Source organism: Montipora capricornis, chromosome 8 (assembly GCF_036669925.1).
Source record: "Montipora capricornis isolate CH-2021 chromosome 8, ASM3666992v2, whole genome shotgun sequence".
Taxonomy (NCBI): Eukaryota; Metazoa; Cnidaria; class Anthozoa; order Scleractinia; family Acroporidae; genus Montipora; species Montipora capricornis.
The window spans coordinates 19,919,751-19,929,750 of record NC_090890.1 but is presented as its reverse complement, the minus strand read 5'-3'; the positions used below and the strand labels follow the sequence as shown (position 1 = coordinate 19,929,750).

At 37.7% G+C, this 10,000-nt stretch overlaps 1 protein-coding gene across 1 annotated transcript in view; it reads right to left on the bottom strand.

The window, feature by feature from the left end:
• Positions 1–9,343, bottom strand: part of LOC138060419 (ATP synthase subunit d, mitochondrial-like) — a 16,912-nt gene extending 7,569 nt beyond the window's left edge. The window contains exons 1-3 of the mRNA XM_068906180.1: positions 9,152–9,343; positions 3,047–3,143; positions 2,020–2,091 (exon numbers count right to left, since the gene is read on the bottom strand). Of these exons, the coding sequence (XP_068762281.1) occupies positions 2,020–2,091; positions 3,047–3,143; positions 9,152–9,273 (291 nt within the window). The 5' untranslated portion in view covers positions 9,274–9,343. The remainder of the gene's footprint in view (positions 1–2,019; positions 2,092–3,046; positions 3,144–9,151) is intronic.
• Between the last annotated feature and the right edge of the window lie 657 nt (positions 9,344–10,000).

The following is a 10,000-nucleotide window of genomic DNA, read 5'->3' as shown; positions in this document are numbered from 1 at the left end:
TTGTCTCTTTCTTTTTTTTTTAATTTGAAATAAATAATTATATTTGGGTTCAATCTCTAAACAAGTTCGTGACCTCTCTCCATGTACAGGTTTATAATGTCGCATACAGTCGCAAACAGTTTGCGTTGGCTCAATCACAAACACTGTCACTTTTTGCATTTGTGTTTGAGATCCTGTTTTCCATATGAGTGATTGCTTTACGCAACTTAGCTCATGACATCGTAAGAAAAGGGCGCAAAAATAAAATCAGAATTAGTTTTTGCGTCGTAATCAACTTCTTATGTCTGACTTGTTGCGAAGCAGAAGGCAGAGAGGAGGTGTAAAGAGACGTCACCGATTCTGGGTCCGATACATTTTCGAGGAGCAGCAACGGCTGCAGCATAGCCAGTATCAAATTATACTGTAGGAACTGGCTCTTTGTGATCAAGAACTCTACTATAGGTATATTTGGCGGGATATTCTCCGACGATATTTATTAAATTCATACTGTTTTAAGGAGTATCCTCATTGCCACAATTGTAGTCGGACGCCATTTTCATATCCTTGCCTAATTTTGTCAAAACATATCACGTGCACAAAAATATCGTTGGTTGATCGCAAACAATCAGAAACAGTTTATGATTGTTTCCACATCGTTGTTTCCTGGCTTTTGCATTGCTACTCATCGCCAACAAGATGTAACGATAGAAGATTTTCTATCTCTTGCGTCTTGTTTGCGATCATCGGCGATTATCGGCGATTCATCGGGGATGAACGTAAAAGGTGTTTCCATTTACGTAAACTGTTTTGGTCAAGCTCTCGGAAGGTGCTTGCAATTGTTTGCGACAGAGTTACGCGCATATGGAAACAGCAGCCAAGAAGTTCTGCATGATTTCACTTGTGATTAATTGTTCGTAAAGTAGCGTGGGGAAACTGTAATCCGCGTTGGTTTCCTCTTCATTTTTTTTTTTTTTTCAACTTATCAATTTCCAAGGCATTAAATTTCATAGAATCCGCTCAGAGAGTCTGTTGTTATTTTCTATTCTCTCCTTTTGCCTTATCCATGAGAAATAATTTTCATTTTTGTTTTCGTCCAGAACTCCACTTCTTCATAATACTTGCTAGCTCCAATGGCTAGTGGAAGCTCAAAATCTACTAGCCAAAACTGAAAATTAACCAGGCTGTGGCTAGTTGGCTGTCGAGCCCTGGATGTTCTCTGTTTTGGCTAATACCTCACATCCATATACAATGTGGTCAACTGTCTCTTCGCAATGTGAACACATGCTGCATTTACTCTCCACTTGCTGACCACATATTACTTTCTGGTAGTTTCTGGTGCTTATTGCCTGGTCTTGAGCTGCGACAAGTAGTCCCTCTGTTTTTCCTTTCAAATTACTTGAGAACCATTTGTTGGTGGTGACTGTGTCTACGTGAGGCTTCTCTAGGATCCTCCGATACTGGCTATGCAATGCTTTGTTTTTCCACATTTCTTCTTTCACTGATTTCATCTTAGACTTGAATATGTATTTCAGGGATCTTGGCATTTTCTGAGGCTGATTTATCTTCTCTATTCTCAAACTCTGGCATTGTTACTTCCCTTTAGAACTTACAAGTGTAGTATTCTCGGTTGTTGAATTTTTGGCTTTAGATCGTCCATGTTCAAGCACCTGCTTTGGATATTGCCTTTCTTTGTGCTTCACATAATGATCGAGTATATTGTTGCTGTTTTGAATGCTGTTTCTACATCAATAAGGCCCCTTCCTCCATCTTTTCTTGGATTGTAGAGCCTTTCCACATCTGCTTTAGGATGTAAAATCTTGTGCAAGTTCAATAATTTACATGTTTTTGAAAACTATTGTTTCCGTACAGTACAATAATCAACATCACCATGTACATGTACAACTGAGCAGATACTAATGGATCAGTTTGATACTGGCTGCATAAACTGAGTAAATTTGATTCTCCTTTTAAATGTAAAATGTACATACGGTACTTGTAAGACAAATTGACAATAAATGTAACAAACAGAGGTTACTTTACCATTTCTTTCTCTGCTTTATCAATTTGTACTGTACGTACATCCTTGGGGTATGGAACAGTTATGGCCTCGTACTGCAAAACAAGTACAATGGCTGGATTAAAAAGCAACACTCTATGATTCAGTTTCTACCAGTTTGTAGAGCACCAGTAATTGTTGCATGGCTTCTTGAATTTGACAGCCCAGTAGAATACTAAACACCTTTCTCCCACTTCAATACTCATTGTTTGTGTTGTGTCCACGGAAGTCTTAAAGGCCCCACTTTCAACCGACAGACTTTTTGACCGTTTGTTTTTGTTATGGAAATTTGTATTTCTTATCGCAGCGATCTAATTGGATGAATCTCAGATTCGGGTGGAATTTTCATATATGAAAATTGTTCCGAGGCATGCAATGCCTGTCGGTTGAAGGTGGGCCTTTAACAGAGGTTTGATTGCTGTCATTTGAAACATAAAAAGTACTTGTCCTTACTAGGAGGGTCAATTGCTGGCCAGAAGTCAACTGCACTCAGATGTCCTACAACCAGCAATCAACAAGTGGTCTGTTCTTTCCTCCAACCTCATTATTATTGTTAGGAAAACGTTTGAAATTCTAGCATAAAAATTAACAACATAATAATCATTGTTGTTAACAATAATAATATTATTATTATTAAATTGTATCCCAGCTCATCACTAACTTACCATGTTTGATCACAAACTAAGTTAATTAGAGTAATGTTATTCTCAAATGTCAGGTTCAAGAAGTGCACTTATACATGTACATGTAATGCAACAAGGACAATATTTAATAAGAGGTGCCTAAGAAGAAGACTGCAAAGACTCCAAAGACTCGGAGTTTATCTGTAAGAGAGCACACTCTACTTCAAACCATCATTTTGCATTATTTTTAAGGTAGAGACTACACTTCCCGGTTTTTTAAAGGAAGGAGCAAATTTCATGTTTTTTCTCCAAGGGATCATTTTACTAATGGCACTTTTTACTCCAGAAAGGCGCTTATTACATGAAAGGAACTGTATCATCCACTTACAGCCTTTCGAAAAGTTTCCACAAGTCCTGGTTTGGAAATATTCTTAGAGTAAAAATCCCACTCAATTGCTTCTGGTTTGACTGCAACTGAATCCAAACTGAAAAAATAAAAAATTATTGATGGTAAATTTGAAATGATTCTTGAGAGAGCAGTTTGGATATGCTTAACCTGGTCAATGGATCAAAATTCTTGTCTCATTAATTTAAAAACACAGGTAAACAAAAGACAAAGCCTGCAACCCAAATTATTTTTGTACTTTTAAAGTTGTTGTTGCTACTGGAAGTCTCTGGAATTCTTGCTGCTTTCCAGAATTAAGCCATTTATTAATGCATAAACAATCTCTCTTTCTCATATAAGGGGCAATTGCTTCAATTGTCCAGCTACAGTAAGTCAGTAAGGTCAAAGATCACTTCTCTCATTCACCCATACCCCACACTTCAAATAATTATTACATGTACACTGTAACTTCATTTCATTCCTGAAGTCCTTCAGAGGAACAAAATTAATGAACACAACAAATTGACCAGCTCCAACTGAGTGGCTTCATTTCACAGTTGGTAGAGAATTGAACAGGCATCACAAAGGTCAGGGGTTTGAATCCTGTTGAAGCCACGTGAATTTTTCAGGTGTCTCATGAAAGAGACAATATTGCTTAAATTGTCCAGCTAAGTGCAAGGATCCCTTCTCTCATTCATAATCTCTCTAAAATTGCTTACGATTACTTCTTTGGATACGTAAAAAAGAACAAAACTGCCCATGACTGATCTTGAAGTGTACATTATGATTTACTAGGATCCATTGGATATCTTGAAATTTTGAGTTACAGAAATAGCAACAGCAGATGATGATGGTCACATGGCACTGTACATTTTCAGCCAGTCTAGACTGCAAACTATAACTGGAACCAGCTTAAGATCATACAGCACAATGTACATGCTACTTAAGCAATTGGCAAATAGGACAGTGAGGTGCACTACTCTCAATAACTTCTTCTACACTGTACATGTACATAAACTCTTGCAGAAGTCACCACTCAAAAGTAAGATGCATCCATCCAGCAAGACTAGTGTCTTACACCTAGAGACAAGGCACCTCTAGATAGATAGATAGGTAGATAGATAGATAGATAGGTAGATAGATAGATAGATAGATAGATAGTCTTCTTAAAATTACCCTTGCAGCCCGAGGGCTGAATTACGATAATTTTTACAAATGTAAAACTTAAATAAATTATTAAATTAATTATAACTATAAATAATGATAAATTAAGAAAGTTAATTGATAAGAATTCAACAATAATAAAGCTAATCATTATGTAAACACTAAATTATAATTAAGATACAATTAAAATTTTAAAAAGACGTGCTATCAGCAATGGCTTACAATAAAAATGTATCTAAAATGATTGGTTTTAAAACCCGGGACTTAATAACTTGTGATTTTTCCGTGTTCGCAAAGTACCTAGGTAAGGTGGTGGAAGTAGTGAATAAAGCTTGTCATTATTGTTATTACTTATCTCTTGAAACATTGAGTTACCAATCGCCTCTCTCCTGTCATACAATGTAGGTATGTTAAAAACTTCTAAAGCCTGTCTATAAGATAAATCAGTAGTGCTTATTATGCATAGTGCTCACTTATGCAGGCGTTCTAACTGATCGGAGAGACATTGCGGTAGAGCAGTATGAAAGACTGGACATGCTTACTCTTCAACTGCGCGTACACGAGTGGTGTAGAAACTTAGAAGGTCATTAGTTGGCACTTTCGCGCGCTTTAATTGCCTAATCATAGTCTTTCATTCGTGTAACTTTTTGATCGAAATTGGCTTCCTTTATAAATTTCAATCGGGTTTCAGGCCTGGTGACTCAACGATTAACCAACAGATTTTTCTTGTTCACAAGATTTATGAAGCCTTAGAGGGTAGCAAAGAGGAACAACTTCTCTTCGTAGATATAAGCAAGGCATTTGATAAGGTGTGGCATGCTGGTTTGTTGCATAAATGGGACGCTCTAGGTGCACAATCGCCCTTATTTCAATGGTTCAAGAGTTACTTGCGTAACCAAAAACAGCATGTAGTAATAGAAGGACAATGCTCTGACTGGCGAACAGTTCACTCTGGAGTTCCCCAAGGGTCTGTGCTAGGTCCGCTTTTGTTTCTTATTGACATCAATGATAATACTGATAGCTTGTCTCCCTTCCGTTGATCTATGCCAATGATACTCCATTACTTGAAATTGTTGATGACCCCGCCGTATCAGCTGATTGGCTTACATGTAATTCTCATTTAAATAAGATTGCTGTGTGGGCTGATAAATGGTTGGTAACCATAAAGCCTGTTAAATCTCGTAATGTTGTATTTTTTCTCAAGCGCAATAAACAAGTTCCCCCTCCTCTATTTCTTAACTCCAATGTCGTCAAAGATGCTGAGTCTCATACTCACTTGGGTTTAACTTTGCAGAGTATGTAGCATGTCATGGAGAAATCATATAATTCAGGTGTTTGAGAAAGCTTCAAAGCAACTAAACATGTTAAAATTTGCCAAAGACCAAGTTGACCGTTCCACATTAACATCCTTGTATAAGAGTCTAATCAGACCACTTATGGAATATGGGGATGTTATTTGGAACAACTGTTATGATTGCGACTCAGCTCTACTTGACCTGTGTTTTAGACCCACCTCACCTTTCATGTAGTTGCATACTTTTTCACCGTGCAGCCATGGGCCGGGTGCGGTTCTATGCAGCCACATAGTCAGTGGGACTTCCAGTCACGCAACTTATGATGTTTAATCGCCAAAAAGCTGTAAAAACGTTAATGTACTTAAAATTTTATGAATAGTCCGTTTTTTATGAAGAACAAAATAGAGTTTTTTGTGTGTGTGTTATTGAAACATGTAATCGTGACTTTTAAGAAAGAAAGCTAAGACTATTACGTCATCAGAGATTCACAACGGATATGACTGATGGTGCAATTGGAGATTTCACCTCGGCTACATGTGAAAGAGCAATACTTTCGTGTGCGGTCGTTGTTGTTAGTTGTGCTACAGATTGATCAGGTGATTTTATGTCTATAATCATCAGTGAATCAACAAGGTCTGCTTTGGAATGTGTACTACGTTGCAACTTTAGTGGCAAGAAAACAGATAAATTTTCAAAGCGCGTTGATAAGATCTGAAAGATCTTCTTGTTTTTTTTTCGTTTTGTCGGAGAGCTGAACCAAACTTTCACTCGGCCACAAAGTCAGTGGGACTTCCAGTCACACAAACTTATGATGTTAATTCGCCAAAAAGCTGTTAAAACGTTAATTACTTAAAATTTTATGAATAGTCCGCTCTTTATGTAGAACAAAATTTATATTTTTTGTGTGTCATTGAAACATGTAATCGTGACTTTTAAGAAAGAAAGCTAAGACTATTATATCATCGGAGATTTCACAATGCATACGACTGATGGTGCAATCAGAGATTTGACAACGGCTATAAGTAATGGTGCAATAAGTTTGTGTGCAGTCGTTGTTGTCAGTTGTTGCGCTACAGATTCATCAGGTGACTTTGTGTCTATAGTCATCAGTGAATCAACAAGGACTGCTTTGGAATGTGTACTACGATGCCACTATAGTCAGGGCGCGCCGAAAGTGCTGTCCGATCTAGCCCAGGGCTAGTGGAATGACTTGTCGGGGTAGCATTTTCTTATTGTAGCTTGCCAGATGGGCAAGCACCGTTGGTTCCTCTTTTCTGATGATAAATTGAGCTTTTATACCAAAAAGTGAAAAGCAGAAAGATCCTGAGAGAAAATGGTAAAGTTATGAGGCCAAACTATCGTAGCGTGACAACGTTTTGCGCCACATTTTAATTGCATCCATAAATAACGTGATGACTTTTTCTGCTTACATAAGCGACCAAAATATATTTTTTGAAATGACAATATTTGACGACTGACAGCGTGCAGTGCGAAACAATCGGTCTAATTAAATTCCAGCCAAGTCACGGTGCAGTGGATTTTCTCGGAAATTTTGGTACGTTTCGTTGGGAAAATCCAAATCCGGATTCTTGTTTCTATTTTAAAGCTGCCAATTCATTATTAAAACAAAAATGACCCACTTTGTGTAAAATTAAAAAACAAGACAAAACTCGCTTGAAGAAAAGCTAGCAGACTTGGCGCCATTATCATCCGATAAAAAAATAAAAATAAAAACATGCAACTCGAGTAATTTAAAACTTTTCTCACTTCTGGAAGAGTTTGAGAGCTTGACGAGCTTTGAAGAGAATTTACTCCATCGAATGTCGACAGACTTCAGATTACAGTGGTAGTTTAATTGACTGATTGCAACATTCATGACATTCACAAAAATGACTGTGTTGTCATTTCCGTAAATTTATAATATTTTTGACCGTCAACGGGGGTAAAATGTAAACATTATTTTTCCTTTACTATTTCGCCCATGTTTGAACAAAATGTTACTCTGAAACAGTCATTTGCGATTTATAAAAGTTTTCTGGTCTTACAAAGCGAAACAATTTTCATACATGTGCGTTAACTGTGCTGATTATATGCAAATTGCAATCGGGCCGACGGCAGCGTTTCACAACTTGATGACATTTGACAGAAGCGCGCGTCGTAGAAGAGAGTTCTACACAAGGAAGAAAGAAATAAAACAATGCTACTGTGTTAACTTGCAGTTGAACGTGATTTTCTATTAAGCGAGATGTGGACAAATGTTAACAAGTTGTGAAATTTTCTTAACTAATTGAATTCTTAACACTAATTGAAGCAAATTTGATGATGTTCATTCCGAGAACCTTGCTCATGTTAGCAGTACAAACAAGGAACTGAAATATTTCCTGTAGCTCATTGTTCAACTGTCTCAAATAAAATAATCAGGATAGTATGCACACTCTCATTGGTCAATATCTGTGTTCAGATATGAGTATGGAAACACGGCTGTGACATCACGAATTTTGATTGGTCGTATGCTGTCAGACGCACGTTTTGATTGGCTGGTAGGAAATATGAGCGTGCATCAAGAAAATCTGTTTCAATCAAGAATTTTCCTTCATTTGTTTCCTTCATTTATCAAATTATCTTTGAGAAATATTAATTTTTATAAAAGCAATAGAGGACTTTTTTCTGTGTTTTCATACATGTAGTCTCATCTAAACACTCGGGGAAGTTGGGAGAATTCGAGACAGTTATGCAAACCCGAGACGCAAGTCTCGGGTTTGCATAACTGTCTCGAATTCTCCCAACTCTCCCTCGTGAGACTATAGAAACACATTCTCCCACTTCCCCCCCTCGAGACTATAGAAACACGGAAAACGTCTTCTATTGCTTGAATAGTTTTAAAATAAACTAGGCAAACTATTGAAAGCCTTAAGCGATATCAATTGACAATGTTTTGCATCACAAGTCAGATTAGATCACATGACTGTATTTGGAATTCTTGTCCGCAAAATCTTGATGTATTAAAGTTGTAACTGCAACTTCTAGTGGTCAGGTGTAAAAACTGGTCGTTTCTGTTACATTGTTTAATTTGAGGTTGAAGTTAAAACGAAAATCAGATTCTATGCTTGGTATCATTACTTGTATATTTTGCATAATTAAATAAATCTGATAATTCTACATAAACAATTTAATTTCAGCTAATTTCGGGCTACATGTAGCTCCTCAGACCTTCGGCCGGGCTACACTGTAGTCACCTCAAGTAACAGCTTGCCCGAAGGGCAACCTCATCTTTTCATTTTCGTCTCACCCTGTATAGTGGTAAGAAAAACGATCTGAAAGATCTTCTTGTTTCGCTTAGGATTATACGGCGCAAGCACTGAAACCGTGAATACTTAGGTTTCCAACGTATGAATTCCAGTCAATTTGGCAGCGCTATATTCTTTGATACCACACATACAGTTGTACAAACTGATTTGTAACTATATACTGCGCTCAGAACCCAAAAATTGATAACAGATTGGATTTGCGTTAATGTATTAATTTCAATTTACAGTGTCCCCAATTAGTGTTCCAGCGCTAGAAGGTTAGACACTTAAATAAAGCTCCTTTGCAATTTCCCTTATATTCTTACGGGCAATATTTTCATGTTACAGGTTGCTAAACTTACCTTGTTTTAATAGCCTCATACTGCATCCTCAAAGAATTCATGTCTGGTTTTGCTTCAGAAGGAACTTTTGTCGCGATTTTAATCCAGTCAGGAACATATTGGCCGATCCTTCTTGCTGCCATACTTCGCTAACTCAACTCGTTCAATCGCCAGGCAATCGCGGTGAACGATCAAAGATGGCTGCTTAGCATGTCGCAAAGAACTTTGGGATGTGTGCCATACACAAGGAGGGTAGGGTAAGGAAAAGTTTGTTCCTCAATTAGTTCCGTATTTCGTCACTAACTTGGAAAATTATATCTCTTTTAAAATTCAAACTGTTCTGTTGGCTCCAGTTAACAATTAACATTCGTGACTTTGGGCGATCGGCCTTAATTGACAGAAAAACTCACCAGGGTAGCGTACAGACTCTCCTTAGCACAGGAACGCCTGGTTGATCTGGAACAGGGACAGTTACTGTAACTGTAAACGTGAATTGACCTGTTTCATGTGAAACATGCTTTTCCAGGGCACGTGCCATGTATTCCAAACATTATTACAGGCGCATCAATTGCCGTAATGCATCACAGGCAGACAACCCTAAGGATGCAAGAGTGCGTGACGTCACGTTTTTTTTGAGACAGTTGTAACGGCCGATTCAACTGATCGAGGAAAATGTTCCATAAAAACTTCAAATCGCGATGTTCCCTTTCGAAAATTCATTTTATTGACAGCCATATGAATAAATTTCATTCACCGTCTATTTTCTGCGTTGTCCTGAGTGAATAGATGGGTTTTTGGGACTCTTCCATTTCCCCTTTAGATCCTACGCCGTCGTCACATACAATTCTTGGGTTGCACCTCACGCAAGTG